Genomic DNA, 19,024 nt, shown 5'->3' with positions numbered 1-19,024 from the left:
CCTAGTGGTTCGTTTATCTGCAGATTCTTAATGCATGAAGAATCACTGCTGATAATCAAATCAAGAGTATTACTCCCTCTAGTTGCCTCCCGAACATGCTGATGTAGAAAACAATCATCCAATAAATCCACAAAAGCCCTGCTAGTGTGTGAGTAACCAGCCCCCAAATTCCGGTCAATATCTGGGAAATTAAAATCTCCCATTATAAGACTCTCTGATTTACTGGCCCACTCTATTTCCCTGTACAGTTTCTTATTATACTCATCAGAGTCATTAGGCCTATAGCACACTCCTACTCTCAATTTTGATCTCCCAATGCTTATGTCACACCAAACTGACTCAACACTGCACTGTCCGGCGATGTCGACTGGCTTCACTTCCTTGGTTTTTATGTGTTTCTTAACTAATAGCATAACCCCCCCCCCCTTCATATCCTGTCTATCCTTTCTGTAGACGTTGTACTCCCCAAATTGCAGTTCTGCATCCCTTATATCTGTGTGACACCACGTCTCTGATATCCCAACAATATCTGCCTTTGATGTTTTGAGCAATACCTCAAATTCATCAAATTTATTTACTAAACTCCTAGCATTGGTGTACACGCAAGTATACCTGCACCTGTTTCTATTCTTAGCTACCCTAATACAACCCATGTGTTTACTTGTGCCGCAATGGCTCCCAGCAGTCTCTGAAATACCATGCATCTTGTTTTTCAGGCTTCTGCTCATTCTAATAGAAGCAGTGCAAGAATCTCTTTCACCTCTGCCAGTGGCTACTGTCAATCTATTGGTCTTTGTCTCCCCCCAAGCTAGCAGTTTTCCGACCCACCTAACACTGCCTCGATAGCATCAGCAAATATTCTTGCACCCTTTCTATTTAAGGACCTTTCTATTTAAGGCACCCTTTCTGAGGAACCAATCTAGGTGAACCTATTCACAGCCTACGATCAGATCAATGTCTTGTTTGCTATATACAAACAAAGAATTAGTCACAAGTAGACCGTTTGTGTGAAATGCCAGAAAGATATGGTTTGTGTGAAAATAAAGGGAACCTGAAAACCATAAAACGAAAATGCCGACACTTGAAATAGTGGTAACTAAATTTTAGTTACAATTTTTGCAGCTTGAAATATTGTCCATATAATTATTTTGAAATATTCTTGTCTTTTGAATTTTAGTGATTTATTTTCTCTGTGCACCACCTAACGAGTATCGCACTTAATTGATGTGAATTTTTGTTGTATTTATTTTAAATAAATTTATTGAATTCATGGTTTATAATTACATTGTTTAAACTGATAACCCTTTAAAGAGCGGAGTAAGAAGAAAATTTCGATTGATTTTAAACATAAAATGTGTCGAAAATTTTAACATGTAAGGATTTTGAACGAATATTAAAATTAAAATTACTATTTTTCGTCGAGGGGTGGGGATTTTATTCCACCGTGAGTGAAACTACATATTCATTAATTTAAAAAAATTAATATTTTTTAAAATTAAGTTCACTCTCGATAATTTTAACAATTTTATGGACTTAATGACTTAAAATTATTTTGGTAAGAAGTAATCGGCTCCATTAATCAATCAGTTTTTTTGCACATGCATTGATCAACAAATAAACTGTGACTATATTACGTAAAAACAGCATTCAAGTCCTAAAAGATAAGAAACGAAATTCTTTTAAAAATATCTTTGCTGAAATAACGCATATTTTCATAACTCTCCACACACCCCCGCGAACGTATCACTACACTGTTGTAGTTCTTTCCAGAAACGTCTAGAATTTTCTAATTATTAACACTCACGGCAGGCGAGCGGTACAAAGAACACGTCACTGCTCTCTTGCTTGCCAGCGATTGGTTGCTATAACAACGCTACGTCACACGTTCACGCTCATTCAGGAACCTTCGAGAACACCTCACGTCAAGTATATATATATGTGCGGCTGTTAGATGGCGGTATACTCGTGCAACGCAGAAGCTCGAAACGTGACTGGAAGCTCTGGTAGCTTTTACTCTTTACAGTCCGTGCTCCTGTTTATAAAGTGATTAAAGTTATATTATACGATTCATTTATTCTGTGAATAGTGACAACAATGTCCGCATCAACGGCACCTGCTATCGGTATCGACCTGGGAACCACCTATTCTTGTGTGGGAGTCTTCCAACACGGAAAGGTGGAGATCATCGCAAACGATCAAGGTAACAGGACCACTCCGAGCTACGTCGCCTTCACGGACACAGAACGCCTCATCGGCGATCCCGCCAAAGCGCAGGTCGCCCTCAACCCGGAGAATACCGTATTTGACGCAAAGCGGCTCATAGGAAGGAAATACGACGACCCTAAAATACAACAGGACTTGAGGCACTGGCCATTTAAGGTGGACAACGAAGAGGGCAAACCCAGAATCAAAGCCACCTACAAAGGAGAAGATAAACTCTTTAATCCCGAAGAGATCAGCGCCATGGTTCTGACGAAGATGAAAGAAACAGCGGAAGCCTACCTGGGTTCAAAGGTTAGAGACGCCGTCATTACGGTGCCCGCCTACTTCAACGACTCGCAGAGACAGGCAACTAAAGATGCTGGGGCGATTGCTGGACTGAATGTCTTAAGGATCATTAACGAACCGACCGCAGCTGCTCTTGCCTATGGACTAGACAAAAACCTGCACGGAGAGAAAAATGTTCTGATCTTTGATCTTGGAGGAGGCACGTTTGACGTGTCCATACTGACAATAGACGAGGGTTCCATGTTTGAAGTTCGTTCAACTGCCGGTGATACCCATCTCGGTGGGGAAGACTTCGACAGCAGAATGGTGACCCATTTCGTGGAGGAATTCAAGAGGAAGCACAAAAAGGACCTCCGCAACAGCCCACGTGCTCTGCGCCGACTGAGAACTGCCTGCGAACGTGCTAAAAGGACACTTTCAAGTAGCACGGAAGCAGGAATCGAAATTGACGCTCTCTACGAAGGTGTTGATTTCTATTCAAAGCTCACTAGAGCAAGGTTCGAGGAATTGTGTATGGACTTATTCCGAAGTACCTTGGAGCCAGTGGAGAGGGCGCTGCAGGATGCCAAGATGGACAAGAGCAAGATTCACGATGTCGTGCTGGTGGGCGGCTCTACTCGCATCCCGAAGATCCAAAAACTGCTGAAAGACTTTTTCAACGGAAAGGAACTGTGCATGTCCATCAATCCAGACGAAGCTGTGGCCTATGGAGCAGCCGTGCAGGCCGCCGTCTTAACCGGTGACGCTAGTGACGTCATTAAGGATGTGCTTCTGATAGATGTGGCTCCTCTGTCTTTGGGCATCGAGACTGCCGGAGGAGTAATGACCAAGATCGTGGAACGAAACTCTCGGATCCCGTGCAAGACGTCCAACACGTTCACCACTTACTCCGACAACCAACCAGGCGTGAGCATCCAGGTGTTCGAAGGAGAGCGTGCTTTAACTAAGGACAACCATCTACTGGGCAGGTTCGAACTGGCTGGTATTCCTCCTGCGCCGCGAGGGGTTCCTCAGATCGAGGTCACCTTCGACATCGACGCCAACGGAATCTTACACGTGTCAGCGAAGGACCGTAGCACGGGAAAGTCGGAGAGCATCCGCATCACGAACGACAAAGGTCGGCTGTCAAAAGAAGAGATCGACCGTATGCTGTCCGATGCCGAAAAGTATCAGCGAGAAGACGAAGTGCAGCGCGAGCGCATCGCTACTCGAAACAGCCTGGAGAGTTACGTGTATGGTGTTAAGCAGGCAGTGTACGATGCGGGTGACAGACTGTCGGCCGAGGACAAGGAGAAAGTAACGAAGAAGTGTGACGAAGTGGTGAGTTGGATGGACAACAACAGTCTGGCGGAGAAGGAGGAGTTCGAATACAAACTGAAGGAGGTCCAGTCGGAGTGCTCTCCGGTGATGAGCAAACTTCATCAGGGATCTTCCGGTACTAGGGGACGGAAGAGTGGACCTACCGTAGAGGAAGTGGACTGACATTGTGTGCGTGCATCGTTTCCAGAACTATCATCTAGTCTTATTTATTATTCAGAGTATATACACGGAGATTTTGTACTTTTTTTAAATACAACTGTATGTAAATATTTTGTATTCAATTTGTGTTTTAAAAAATAAAACTGTTTAAATGAATTTTCAGCTTGTGTAACTTGCTTTCAATTTGGGCTCAGACATTTCATGTTTCCGTTTCTTTTAACTGGTATAAAGGAGCGATTATTGCATAGTGTATGTAACATAATGATTCCTTAATATAAATTTTAAACACCACTCTGATAAACAATGAAATTAAAAATTCCTCACCGGAATACGAATAAAATACTATTAAAATGCGATAAAAATGCGATAAAACAATGAAATTAAAGAATTCCACCCTTAATTTGAGGGAGGAATTCTTTAATTTCATTGTTTTGTCGAAAAAGACAGCTGGTGTTGTTCTACGATGAGTATATTTTGAAATGGATTCTGAGTAATTATTTTTTTTTTACAGAAAAGTCCTCTGTAGATGGGAATGAGGACGGAATGATTAAACTCACTGAAATAGCATTTCATCTAAAACAGTACAGCTTAGGAGGGTGAACGTCTATAAAAATTCTGTCCGTCTTTTTTATTATATTTTGTTCGTGTTGTTTTTCCTCTCTGTTACATACAATAGTCGCAGAGATAAGTAACATAAAATGAGCTTAATATACATGGTATTATTTGCTGGTAGAGTTTATTTATATATAACACAATCATGCCATTAATTAATGGCATGACTAAGGCGCATTTAGGGCTAGAGCTTGAGGCTCTAGCCCTAAATGCGCCTTAGTCATGCCATTAATTTAATCCTAAATATTTACACATAGGAATACATAATTTCTTTCGTATTTTAAACATTACAGTGTGGGATTATCACAGACATGTTGGAACGGCAACCACTGAGAAATTTAAGCACAGAAATAGCTTACACTCAGTTTAGTGAGCCCTAAATGGTTATGATGGGTAGCGGATGAGACAGTTCACATAATTATAGATGTTTAATCCCAAAAGAATAAACCATGAAACTTATCATTATGCCACAAATATACCAGAAGATAACTTATTATGACATCAGTTAAATGCAAGTTTACATACGCCTTCCTACAAAATGTATAAACCCTCCAAATGTAGTGAACGTGCAAACGAGACGTTTACAAAGCAGAACAGGATTTGTAAGTGTGTAGGCAACAGCAGAGATATCACAAACAAGCTTAATTATTAGTGGCAATGTGTATTACAGAATTAATGGTCAGATGACATATCAGCAATTCATTCCTGCAGTAACACGTTTGAGCATCACGAAGTCAACGTTTGATAAAGAAAAGTGGGACAGGAGGGCTGATTCAGTTATGTGGAAACGGTCCGATATTCCAAAAAACTGAAGTATAGGAATCACCGATCCCTGAAGAAAGTGGATCGAGCTAAGTTCTTAGAAAACGTTACGTTATAGGTTCCTTGATGTCCACAGAAGCTTCCATAAGAGGTTTCATGCAGTAACGACTACCGTAACAGTCTTCAGATTAGATGGGTTGGAGAATGCCTGGGGAATGTTATCTGCCTCAGTGTATACGGGGTGTTTCAGGTAAACGTTTCAGAACTTCTAAGAGAGGTAGGGTACATCCTGACAACTCGAAATCATATAGCAATGTGGGGTCGGAAATGCTTTCCTGAAGCGGTGTTGTACACAGAAGCACCATAAAGAAAAGAGACCGTAAGTGAGAAATCGTTTTAATATAATACATGAAAAGAAGCAAAAGGTACATGGATTATCAAGTAGATAGGTCTAACCGGACCTATCTACTTGATCTTTCTGCAGCAAGTATTGCCACAACTTTTGAGAGATGAACAGATTTCTGCATCGACGCAACAGACAATGTGGTTCCAACACGATGGAGCCCCTGCCCATTATAGCGGAGATGTTCGTAACTACCTGGATGTCACATTGGGTCAACAGTGGATCGGACGTGGTGGTCCCGTGCGTTGGCCTGCTCGCTTACCCGACCTATCATGTCTTGATTTTTATTTCTGGGGTCATATGAAATCGCTAGTTTATGACACCCCTGTTGACAATGCTGAGGAGCTGGTTGCAAGAATCGCAGTAGCTGCCGAAGAAATTCGAAATTCGCCTGGAGTATTCCAGAATGTTCGGATGTCCATGCTTCGGAGATGTGAGGCGTGCATTGTAGCCCGTGGAAGAAACTTCGAACACTTACTTTAAGCACCATAAAGAAAAGAGACCGTAAGTGAGAAATCGTTTTAATATAATACATGAAAAGAAGCAAAAGGTACATGGATTATCAAGTAGATAGGTCTAACCGGACCTATCTACTTGATCTTTTTGCAGCAAGTATTGCCACAACTTTTGAGAGATGAACAGATTTCTGCATCGACGCAACAGACAATGTGGTTCCAACACGATGGAGCCCCTGCCCATTATAGCGGAGATGTTCGTAACTACCTGGATGTCACATTTGGTCAACAGTGGATCGGACGTGGTGGTCCCGTGCGTTGGCCTGCTCGCTTACCCGACCTATCATGTCTTGATTTTTATTTCTGGGGTCATATGAAATCGCTAGTTTATGACACCCCTGTTGACAATGCTGAGGAGCTGGTTGCAAGAATCGCAGTAGCTGCCGAAGAAATTCGAAATTCGCCTGGAGTATTCCAGAATGTTCGGATGTCCATGCGTCGGAGATGTGAGGCGTGCATTGTAGCCCGTGGAAGAAACTTCGAACACTTACTTTAATCCATGTACCTTTTGCTTCTTTTCATGTATTATTAAAACGATTTCTCACTTACGGTCTCTTTTCTTTATGGTGCTTCTGTGTACAACACCGCTTCAGGAAAGCATTTCCGACCCCACATTGCTATATGATTTCGAGTTGTCAGGATGTACCCTACCCCTCTTAGAAGTTCTGAAACGTTTAACTGAAACACCCTGTATAGCTTTCGCGAAGGCATGCTTCGATAATGGAGGCGGGGAGGTTTGGTTTGCACCTTCTTCTCATAGTTCATACTTGAAGCGTTAGCTGTACTACTAAAACCTATCAATGCCGAGCGATAAAATTAAAAAATTCCGTGGTTGGTGCTCACACTCTTGTCAGTTCTATGGAAATGGCTCCCTTAATATTCCAGCAGGATAATGAGCCATTCTACAAAAGAAGCAGTATGTAAAACTGGTTTCAGTTAAATGAAGTCCAACAGTTGACTTGGCCTCTCCAGAACAGATCTGAATCAGATCGAACAATTTTAGTAGTGACTCTCTACACCAGGAAGGATCGCGGGTACTTGGTTATCATCCTTCCGCCATTGTAAGGTACGAGTAAGTCTGACTGACCTAACCAGTTTATATTTATGTTTAATTATTATAATTTATCATTATGTTTAATGGCGACGATGGCTGCACCCTAGAGTCATAACTTCTGGAGAGAGGATAAGAGAAAAGTACCGAATTTCGACAGTGTTATATATATATATATATATATATACATTTTTTTTTTTTTTTTTTTTTAGTTATTTACATAAATATAAAAATACATAAACAGAAACACTCTATTTACAATCATTCGAACCTGTGTAAGAAACTCCAGCAGAAAATGGAGCTTCTCTTACAAAATTGGAAAACGCAACAAAACTCCCAAAGACTCAAAAGTAAAAGAAATGCATGTATGTACACTCAATGAAATTTATGTATGTGTGTATGTAAGTGGCCTGTTTGTAGCGGCTCCAGACCTGAGTCCATCTCCGCAAATTATATCTTTATCTACTACCGAATCTGTGTAAACAAGGCCTGAAATGTGAGCAGCCAACACCTGAGCAGCAAGCTGCCTGATGCCCGTCCCAAGCTCGTGGACCCCGGCATAATCTACTATCTGCACCTCAGTAGTGCGCTAAAATCCTGCATTCACTTGAGGTAGTGGAATACCAATGGATGCCAGCAATCCCGTACTCATGATGCCCAATCCTGAGTACCAGCAGAAAGAAAAAATTCAAGTCCAGGATGACTGGTAGGGACACAGGGAACAGCTCAGCAAGAGCTTGTTGAATTATCCAGTGTGGTGAAATATCTGCATTCTTCTGCTGAAGACATCGTTGGTGAAGATTTGAAGGGCTTGAAAGTTAGTCTCATTTTCAGTTAAGGCTTTAAGATTGACTTCTGAGATGTTCTGAACCTTATTTTTAAGTGTTGTCCGTTGTTCTTCGTAGTTGGGGGGCAGGACAATAGGATGTGGCCCCAGGATTCCTCTTCCCCACAGGAGCAATGAGGATTTGTTGCCAGTCCGAATTGAAACAGTTTCGCTTTAAGAGCGCCATGTCCTATTAGGATGTAGGACGTGCTTATGGGTGGGTAGAACCAATTACAACGCGGCTTATTCACGGCAAAGGTGACATCCGGGATAAAAAGCTGGTAACCTCTCCAGTGGGACTTTCATCCCATCTGACCTGTCAAAGGGAGAGAAGTTTATTCCATAGGGTTATTTTTTCCTGTTTGATATTTGTAGCAGGATTGCAGTCTATTCCAAGGAGTGAGGTTGGTAGGTCTTTTTTGTGCTTGTAGATGCAGTCTCTATAAGTTATTAGTATTAGTATTCGTAATGGCCACATGGTGCAAGAAACCCTATGGCTTATGCTGCACCAGCCAAAAAAAAAAAAAAAAAAAAAAAAATCCGAATAAAACAATGATAAAAAAAATAATAAATAAAATAAATAAATAATAATTAGTAAAAGAAAAGGAAATTAAACCTATCATCCTATGCGCTTCCCTGACCCGAAGGTACTATCCAGATGACCTTTGAATTTGCCCAAAATGTCAGCCTCTACCACCCATGTAGGCAACTTATTCCAGTAATTTATAACTCGTTGGCTAAAATAAAACTTCCTGCAGTCCAATCTAAACATTTCCCCCCGTAACTTGAATTTATGTCCTCTAGTTCTAGCATCATTTATAATCTTGAAAATTTTGTCCTCATTCATTTTACTGATGCCTCTCAGAGCCTTAAACACCTCAATCAAATCTCCTCTAAGGTGTCTAGTTTCCAAACTCTGCAACCCACATATTCGAAGTCTTTCTTCATAAGGACGCCCTTTTGCCGATCTCACCAGGCGAGTTACCCTTCTTTGCACCCTTTCAAGAAGCTCGATGTCTTTCTTCAGGTGCGGTCTCCATACTTGAACACAGTATTCCAAGTGTGGTCTAACATAAGCCTTATATAATGGGATTATCACGTCCCTATCTCTACTTGCAAAAGTTCGATAGGACACCATTGGCCTTCCTTGCAACCTGTATACAATGCTCCGAGAATTTCATGTCTGACCGTATCGTAACACCCAAGTCCCTTTCCTCCAATACTGGGTTTAGTTGAACTCCACCAAGTGAATAAGTTATTTTGGGATTACTATTTCCCAGGTGTAATACCTTACACTTATATATAGGTCCAGGGGAAGGGCCCCTGATAGAACCTGCAGTCCATTATTTGAGGTTGTTCTTGTGTCGCAAGCAGCATGGTTCTTTGCATGAAAAGGAGTTTGGCCCGGATTTTACTGTTAGTGACCCTATAGAACCAGATCCCAGCAGCATAGGAGACAATTGCAAGAACACACCAATCGAATACACCAATGACTTTAAATGGCCCCACAAGAAGAAATTTAGTGGGTTTAAATCAGTGAGCGTGGAGACCAGGCAGTTGGTCCTGGCCTCCACGACTACTTCAGTAGATCTTGGCCGTCCTCTGTCGGCAGCACGAGGTGTAAAGGTCCCATGTTCACAAAGGCGGCGATGGATACCTTCAAACGTTTTCCTCTCTGGACATCTTCATTCTGGGAACCTATCGTGGTACAAACGACGAGCCTCCAAAGCATTGCCGTCCGCCAAACTGCACATAAATTGCATATCCGCTTGCTCCTGATTTGAGTACATGGTCGGAATGGAAAACCACCAGATTCTGTCAGTACCTTGTGATGAAGGAAATCACCTGCGGGAGATAAGACATTCCGGTTAATAACTCGGGAATAAAGCATTTCCGGAACTATTGATATAAAATATTTTTACTGAACTTCGGCATAACTTCAGGAACTCATTCCTGAAGTTATGCCGTGTATTTTTGAGACACCCTGTATAAACCATGTTCTTTTTAATGTTTTTGAACGTGCTGGGATGCATCGCGTGACCTGGTTAAAAAACAATCTTTTAAATTTTATGCAACTTGCTTTTAAAAGGACGTTATCTAAAATTTGAAAGTGTGTGTGTGTGTGTGTGTGTGTGTGTGTGTGTGTGTGTGTGTGTGTGTGTGTGTGTGTGTGTGTTTTGAAAGAAACTAGAATCTTGAGATGGCATCACATTCTATTTTGTTAAAAAAAATGGTTTATATAACTGCATAAAGTGCAGTTTCATTAGTAGTAGGTATCAGACCCAAAATAAATTTCCCCTTTATTCTGCACCACGAAACAAAACACGGGCCAGAGGAGTTTGCAAGATTGAACCTACACGAATATTACCATATTTAGCGTGGGCTGGAATAACTGCCAACTGAAACACGTATACTATTGTATCCCTGCGTCGATCATTTAGCTACTTCAGGCTTGGTTTGGAGCAACCACTGAGAAATACACAGCAAGGAGTTTGATTTTCAACAAGCCATGCAAAAAAAAATAATAAATAATAATAATAATAATCGCTTAAATTTTGATTGATTTCAGCAAAACACGCAGTTTCTGTAAGCGCAAACTTGGGGTCGATAAGTTACATATACTCTATACTTATACCTCGAAGAGTTTCGTATTACTAATATTATGAAAACTCTTTTTGACTTGAGAAAATACGAAAGGAGGCCTAGGCGTTTTTTAACCACACAGACCGCTCGTGTTGTTCGACGATGAGTATATTTTGAAATGGATTCTGAGTAATTAATTTTCTTTTTACAGAAAAGTCCTCTGTAGATGGGAATGATGACGGACACGATTGACCTCACTGATGTAGCACTTAATCTAAAACTACAAAAAAAAAAAAAAAAAAAAACAACTTTAAACAACGAAGCTTACTGGTAATTCCACTAACCATAAAAAATCATCTCAAGTTGTACACAGACGGGTACAGACTGTGTTTGGGTGTGCGCGCGCGTGCGTAAACAACTTAGGCTCTAAGGGGTCTGTATATAATATAAGTAATATCGTGCATTAATTAATCTTTGACTGATTTGCCTGTTTGCTGGATGGAAAACTCGAGTTTCCAGGAGATTAAAATCAGACAATCCTCTCCCGAGACCGACTAACACAGCCACGTTGTGAAAAACATGCCAAGTTACTTCTTTCAAAACCAGTGATGTTTTTGAAATATGTTGTGGTGGGAGAGTTAAAACAGAAACTTTGACTCTAAGGCGTCTGTATATTTTATCAGTAATACCGTGTATTATTCTTTGGTCGATTTGCCTTTTTCTTGGGTGGATTTTCATTTGCATCTGAATTTATATTTAAATATACAAAATTTTGTAGCTTCAGAGATGGTCAAATCCTAAAGCGCCTTAGCGCCCCACAAATGATCTGAACCTGCTACTGGTCAAGACAGGACTCGAACCCGCGCCTTTGTGGAAAGAATGTGATTGTAATCACTCTGTTAACAGTGAGGCGGGGGTAAGGAGCGGCGATGTGACTTCACATAGGACGATCTAACTGTCGGTCGACTCTAAACTAAAAAAAAAAAAAAAAAGAAGAAGAAGAAGAAAAAGAAAAATAAGAGGACCGCTAGTCAATCAATACGGTTAGATACAGTCTACGTAAAAAAAAAAAAAATAATAATAAAAAAATACATGCATAGTGAATCAGCAAATCACCAACCAGAAGTAAAAACATAATAAACTGTTTATAAAAATAAATTTCATAAAAGGGCTATATAAATAGAAGTAACCAAAGTTGATGCAATAAAATTAAAGTTGAAATACAGAAGACATTAGCAGAGAAGTAAAACTACACGTTAAAAGGCTAGATTTACTGGAAAGAGTCACTCAAGTTGCTACAGGCCATGATTGACAATATTATCCATCATGGCCCCAAAGTCGCGAGGGAATGGGGGGTAGGAACAGACCAGTGCAATTACTGTAAGACTTTGAAAAGTCTTTTTAGCCTTTAACTGCATTTCATCTACTGTAATTGTTACTATTTTCATTAATTGCGTGTAAATCTGTACATAAATATATCGCATCAGTTTATTGTATCGATTTTAAGGATGTCATTTTGTGTTAATTATATTTCATGTATTTTGTGCATCAGAACCTTCCAGACCGCAAATATCAGGCAGTGAGCACAGTGTAAACATTCAGTGGCAACCTACCGCCTTTATCAATCAAAATTTTTCTTATGGCAGACTACTAAATTAAACAGGTACAGTACCTGCACAAGCTTATGTGATTCTCGGCCGCGCTTCGTAACTGCTAGGAATGTATTATGTAACAATGCACTCGTGTATACTGTGCTATGTCTCCACCTTCACTTTTCTTTCAATCCATTTCTTATCACATCGCAATATGACAGAGAGTTGGGCAAATTCTCATTCATATTCATGGTACGTTCTGCATTGCGGATGCGGACACCACAAGCTAGAGTCTTGCATCGGGTCGATTTGCGGTTTCAGTTGTTGAATGCAAGTAATTTACCACAATAATTTCAAAAATTTAATATATTACAGTACCTATATATTATGCTATGAATATATTTTCAGTACATTTTTTTCTATTCATTTGTTTTTTTAAGTTTTTGTGTGTTATATACAATAGAAAAGCAATACTGTTGATCCAGTGATTTATTGCATTAATATTGATATATATAAAAAAAATTATGATAAATTTTCTTAATATATATTTTATTATTATTATTTGTTTGTTTGTTTGTTTGTTTGCGGGTTTAGGGTGCAAACAGTGCGGTTCCAGTTACTACGGATGCGGGTTTAACACAATGGAGCTGCACAGGACTCTACCGCAATACTCTACATAATACAGGACTCTACTGCATTATCATCAATCAATGGTATGTTTATTCAGCTCAATGGCTAATAACCATTCTGCCAAAACTGGGTTGCAACTGCAGGTCCAACTGGGCTGCAACTGTGAATTAAAGCACGTCGGATTTTGCAACGAAATGCACAAATAATTATTATTTCCTGGCCCGTGGAGTTACAGACTAAATTGTTTTTTATTTTTTTTTTCATCCTCCTCTTCTATATGTTTTCATTTTTATATTCTATTACAGGCTCGAAGACCGCGTCTTGGGTATAATCACCTCGAGCCATCCCTACTATAAACCAGGGCGAGTTGCTCTACTGCATCCGCTATTCCACTTTATAAAAAATATTATTGGTACAATATGCAAATTTTAAACTTTTTAAAACATTTTTAAAATGGATTTTAAATAAAAGTAACTACCTCAGTAAAATAAAGATTTATTTCCTTGAGGTAGTCTTCTTTTCGGCTAAAATCTTTTAGTAATTTCCGCGATTATAAAAAATTCCCATAGTTTGCTGTGATTTTTAAGCTGTTCAGAGAAACATGAATGGCATTCATTCCTGTTTCTCAGCAACCATGCAACCAATCCCGGAACCAGGTACATAAAAACAGAAAAAAAGAAACATTATTCCTTATGTATAGGAAATAATGTTTCTGTTTCCCTATGTATAGAAAATAATGTTTCTGTTTCCCTATGTATGGAGACTTGTGAATCACCCTGTATTTCTCTACCAACGCTTAAAAAGAGACGTTGCAGTTGTGATATCTACTGTCGGATATTGCATTAAATATCGTACCAAACAGCAACAGAATTAGAAATTTGAAGTCCATCATGAATATTTGCTAGGCACTGTGCTCCATGCCTAATGCCAATCCCCCCCCCGCCCCGCCGGAATCGACTTAAACACCTTAAACAAAAGAAGGCATTTAATTCGATTCATGCCTAATAACAATGCTCCCCTGAATCGACTTCAACCCAACACCTTCCTTTGTCTGGTAGCGTATAATTTTTACACCGTTAATAAGCCTTCTCCATCTGGTACCACTAAATATTGTGGTACTTATATTTACTTAGAATTACTGTGGCTCACGATGTCCCAGCGGTACTTTTGAGGCCTGAGACAAAAATCACTTTGGGCTCTGTGTTAAGTATTCTATATTTGAAAAAAATCGATACAAGAAAACCTTTTTAATATCATAATTAATAATACAAAATAATAGACGTACACATGCTATATCTGGTAATATAATCACAAAAGATTTTTACTATACATTCACATATTAAAAATTAATGGGCAATGATAAATAATTCAGTAACTTACCGCAATAATAATAATTAAAAAAAAAAAACCACTCAAATCACAAATAACAAGGTAAAATTATACAAAAAATCATCGTGCAAATTGTATCAAGAAATCAAGAATAAATAACATAAACAATAAGTAATATAATCACAGATCAGAATGAAAAGCTGGTATTCATCGCACGTAAAAATAAATAATAATCACAAACAATATAGTAACTATTGTATAACTAAATAAATAAAAATAAAATAAGTTTTCTGTTTATACTCCGGGATAACTACACCGTCAGAGGAGTTCACAAGATCGAGGGAATACAAGAAACAGCACCGTATTTAGCAGTCACGGGATTTTCTAGCCTTTGTCTTTGCGAATTACGTCAGTTATATCATCATAAGTTATCGAGTTCACTGATTCCTTTTCAATAAATAGCAACCATAAATTGGACATTTTATTTTGCATTAAATTATTCCTTAAATAATTCTTGATCCTTTTTAATACCGAAAATGACAGTTTGCCACTTGCGTTTGTTACGGGCATTGTCAAAAATATTTTAAGAATGGTTTCAACATTAGGGTAGGTAGATCTCAAAGTTTTCTTAATAATTCTTAATTCCGACCGGAATTAAGTGTGAGGGAGGGGATAAATATTTTTCACACACTCATATATGGAAAGAAAGGTTTATCTGATTCAAAAATCTATGTAGATATCGACAAATAATTTGTTTTATTTGACAGAGATATGTTAATTGAAACACATATTTCTTTGAATTTAAATAAATAATAATAAATAATATTAAAATACACGTTTTATTCCAGGTAATATGTATTACCCAGAGAGAGAGAGAGAGAGAGACTCCAGCAAGAGCGAGCTAGAACCTAATGCGCGTGTTTTTTGTACGACCCTGGGTATCCCCAATCACTTAACGTCTGGGGTAACCCCCTTTTCTCCGTGCCCTAAAGCCGGCCTTGGTCATCTACGTGCCCAAATCTCTCCAACTAACTTTGCTTATACTCAGTAGACAATTTCAAATTTTTGAATACTAAAGTGAATTTTATACTTTTCTAGCAGTGCTCATATACAGGAAGAAAATTAACGCTACGATTTTGGAATCACAATTCTAAATGGATTACTGTTACAACCGTCTCTCTGTCGGGAGACAATGCGGTTTACAATACCCACTTGGCGTTTTGTAAACTTCTCCCCTCACTCGGGGTATAAAAGTGTATGCGTTTTTTATAGGGTGAAAAGTGGTGGTATTGCTTCTTATGGCAGGGATGACACAGTGTTAAACTTCTCCCCGGGGGGGGTAGAATTTTGCATATTCATTGTAACTGCATACGTTATTCAATACACTGTATTAATGCTTAGGGCAGTTCCAAGACTTTCATGAGAGGATACAAGCAAGAAAATTGCGTCCCTCCCAACTACGAAAGGTAATGAAATCCGATTAATATTACTTGCGACCTCTGAGAGCTAGCATTTTATGCAATAGTTTCCAAACTTAGGGCACCAGCGCTCATTTTAACACGGCCCTGCTGACACCACAGTTAATATCGGACAGTGTATTTTTTATGCCAGACTACCCTACACTGGGTGGAAAAGGCCCGGGTTTGAATCCCGTCGATGACGCGAGCAACTTCAGTGGGCTTTTTTTACTCCGTGGCTGAGTTAGTCGGTCTCGGGCGTAGATAGCAAGGTTTTTACCCCCAGAAACTGTGGTTTTTTTCGTTCAGCAAACAAACAAATCGACCAGAGAACACACGCAATTTACAGACAAAATAAATATGGGTAGATGTAATCATTTACAGGGAATCCTAATATCATAATTTTTTATTTTTTTATTTATTTTTTATGCATTTAGTAGCGTATGTTATGCTCAGAGATACTGCCAGTTCAACTGCTTCTCACAAAATGCTACAAATCTGTACAGTTTACCATAGTAGAAGGGTTGCAAAATATTCAAGAATACAAGGTGTAAACTGTATGCTTAATAATGAATTAATACAAGAATGAGAAAATTCTTTGGCGATATCGGTATTTAACACTTGAATGAATGCTTACCTCTAACTTTAGCGAAATGGCATGCTCTTCTGAATATATTAATGAATTAACTAGAATTACAAATTAAAGAATATAAACAACAAAAATATATTAACAATTGTTTCAAAATAGTTACTAAAGCCGAACACAAATAACTATATAAATCGTAACTGAAAGCATACACCTGCACCAATTATTATTGAGCCGAAATACGCGTTTCCTCTCACGCCGCCACACGGTGAAAAAAAAAAAATAAATAAATAATAAATAAAAATAAAAATAAATAATAATAATAATAATAATAATAAATTATTTATACAGTATATATAAACGTAGGCATTTCGAAATAATGCTCTCTGCCTCTTTCTCTTTTGCACTTCTGGCTAAATGTTAGAAATGCGTCTTTGAATTTCATTAATTTTTATAGTATTTAATAGCCAAATTAAAATAAATAAATTTATTTATTCCGTGATATAGGCTAATAAAAACCCATAATATTATAGTACAATTCTAATTTAATATTATTTTAATTAATTAATTATAATATTAATCAAATTATTATCTTTAGTATTAATATTGGCCTTCAGTGAAAGGTAGCTAGGCTTCTGCCGCATCAGCCAATTTTTATTTTATTACTGTATTATTTTTTTAAACAGTAATCTCTGTGTTCCCATCCTCTTGATAGATACTGAAGAAAAAATGAAAAAAGTTAAAATATTACTTCAATGGCACCGAAGCTTGTCGTTCATATCCTAATCATGTACTGTATTTGTATATAGAAATTTATGCTGACGGCTGATTTGCATGTTGGGTGGGCAAAAAACCCAGAATAACTCTCGGGAAAACTGAGAGTTATTGTAAACTTTTGTAGGAATACCACGTGGGCGTCGGAGGTGATGCTTATGTCAGCAAGGTGAGTTCATACACATTCCCTCTGCCTATGCTCGGATGACTACAGCCTCGATTAAAGCGGATTTTAGGAATTCCTCCAGTTACTGTCGAGATTCGAACCCAGAGATCTCTATCTGAGCAGCAGACGATGATGTATCGGGCCATCTCAGCTGCCACGAGGACCCTTTCATAGATGCTTAAAAAAATAATAAATAAATAAAAACGAAATTAACCGGAGTTCGTTGCTGATATATACAGTGGGTGGCCACTTGTTAGGTAAACATACCCATTTTATGAAATGGAGCGATACTTTAGTAACAGCATCACGTGTTCGTACCATGCGATATAAAGCAGATGTATCTTAAGTACGGTTCCAGAACTTTAGTTCAACTCTGTCTATATAAAGCAGGTGGGCAGATACATAGGGTCTTTGTAGCATGTTGTATTGTGGCACTGTTTAGTTGTTTGGGGGTGGGGTCACTGAGAACAAACTCTACTTTAAACAGTCAGCACCCAGGGTGCAACGAATCATTTGAAAGGATGCTCTTTGCTTCCCATCCCTAGCCACGTAGAGGCAGGACAGGTCTGCAATCTCTGATGGGACTCTCACTGTCAGGAAGTAGACGGCACGGGGTGAGCCCTTGCAAATATTATTGAATGGAGAGGGGAAAATAGCCCAAGTGTGAAGGTCTGTAAGGACCTGTCCTTACAACTATTATTAATAGTGGTTTTGTTAAATATTGGAAAATTATTTGTATTTTAAACAGTCAACCTTCAGTAATATACCGGGTTTTAGAAAACAATGGATGAAAATTGTAGTTCAGACACTCCTAGCTTTAATTATATCCCTTGTTTGGCGTACTATCGTTAAGTAAGTTGATGATTGAAATAGCAACGGGGAGGAGAGCGGTTTCGAACTCGCGGAACAATGGGTTCACTGATCTGGAAAAATTCATAGTAAAAGTATACTGAGCAAAGGCAGCACCCCACCCTTAATCAAACAATAGACCGTTACGAAACCCATTTGGGGAAAGAGACAGCACACGATAGAGGAGAAAATTCGAGAATGGGAGTACACACTTAAAAATTTCATGGGGCGATTAAGAGCATATGAGGGCACAAAGAAGATCCGAAAACTACTAGGCTTCTGGAATTTCCGGTCATCCTTCTAGAACGTTCGAGAAAATTCTGGATGCCGGAAGTTCAGGCAACAAAGTTGGAGGTCCAGACAATAGGATGGGAATGAGCAAATGAAATAGGAGATGAAAGGGGCGAAATAGCTAATGATTGGTCAGAAATAAGGGGTGGGGGATAGAACAAAAAGGCGAAGAAAAAATAGAGACAAAGTCAGTCAGTTGAGCAAGTGCTGAAATCGTTGCGATGGAGTAATCAGTTGAGAAAATTCCGGTAAAGTTTAAGACAGCTCGGTCTGTCAGTCAGTCGTGAAAGTTTAAATATGTTTTAAGAAAGCCAGTCAGTTGAGCAAGTGTTGACAAGTTTAAGATGGAACATAAAATTTGATAAGTTTTAAAAGTCAGTGTATCAAGCAGTTGAGTAAGTGCTGAAAATATAATGGATGTAGGAATCAGTTAAGTAAGTCTTGATGGGTTTAAGAATGCGGCCCGTCTGTCGAGTAAGTCCTGAGGAAAGCAGCAACCCGAATAGTCAGGAAGACAGAGTTGAGATTTTTGTAGGCGTGAGTGAAAATGAGTTAGTCAAGGAGACAAAGTTGAGATTTTTGTAGGAGTTAGTTAAAGTGAGTTTTCTTGA

At 38.9% G+C, this 19,024-nt stretch overlaps 1 protein-coding gene across 1 annotated transcript; it reads left to right on the top strand.

The window, feature by feature from the left end:
- The first annotated feature begins 2,089 nt into the window (after window positions 1–2,089).
- On the top strand, window positions 2,090–3,990 carry LOC150091339 (heat shock protein 68-like). Its single transcript, XM_090383273.1, has one exon. The coding sequence runs from the start codon at window positions 2,095–2,097 to the stop codon at window positions 3,988–3,990; it is 1,896 nt and encodes a 631-aa protein (XP_090239399.1). The 5' UTR covers window positions 2,090–2,094.
- Window positions 3,991–19,024: the final 15,034 nt, after the last annotated feature.

Source organism: Mastigoproctus giganteus, chromosome 1, assembly GCF_048544385.1.
Source record: "Mastigoproctus giganteus isolate SK-2022 chromosome 1, ASM4854438v1, whole genome shotgun sequence".
NCBI lineage: Eukaryota > Metazoa > Arthropoda > Arachnida > Uropygi > Thelyphonidae > Mastigoproctus > Mastigoproctus giganteus.
The sequence above is the reverse complement of the archived record's forward strand: the minus strand, read 5'-3'. Positions and strand labels throughout refer to the sequence as shown.

Excerpts from the sequence above, each read along its gene's own strand:
- LOC150091339 (XM_090383273.1), top strand. The coding sequence starts at position 2,095 with ATGTCCGCATCAACGGCACCTGCTATCGGTATCGACCTGGGAACCACC.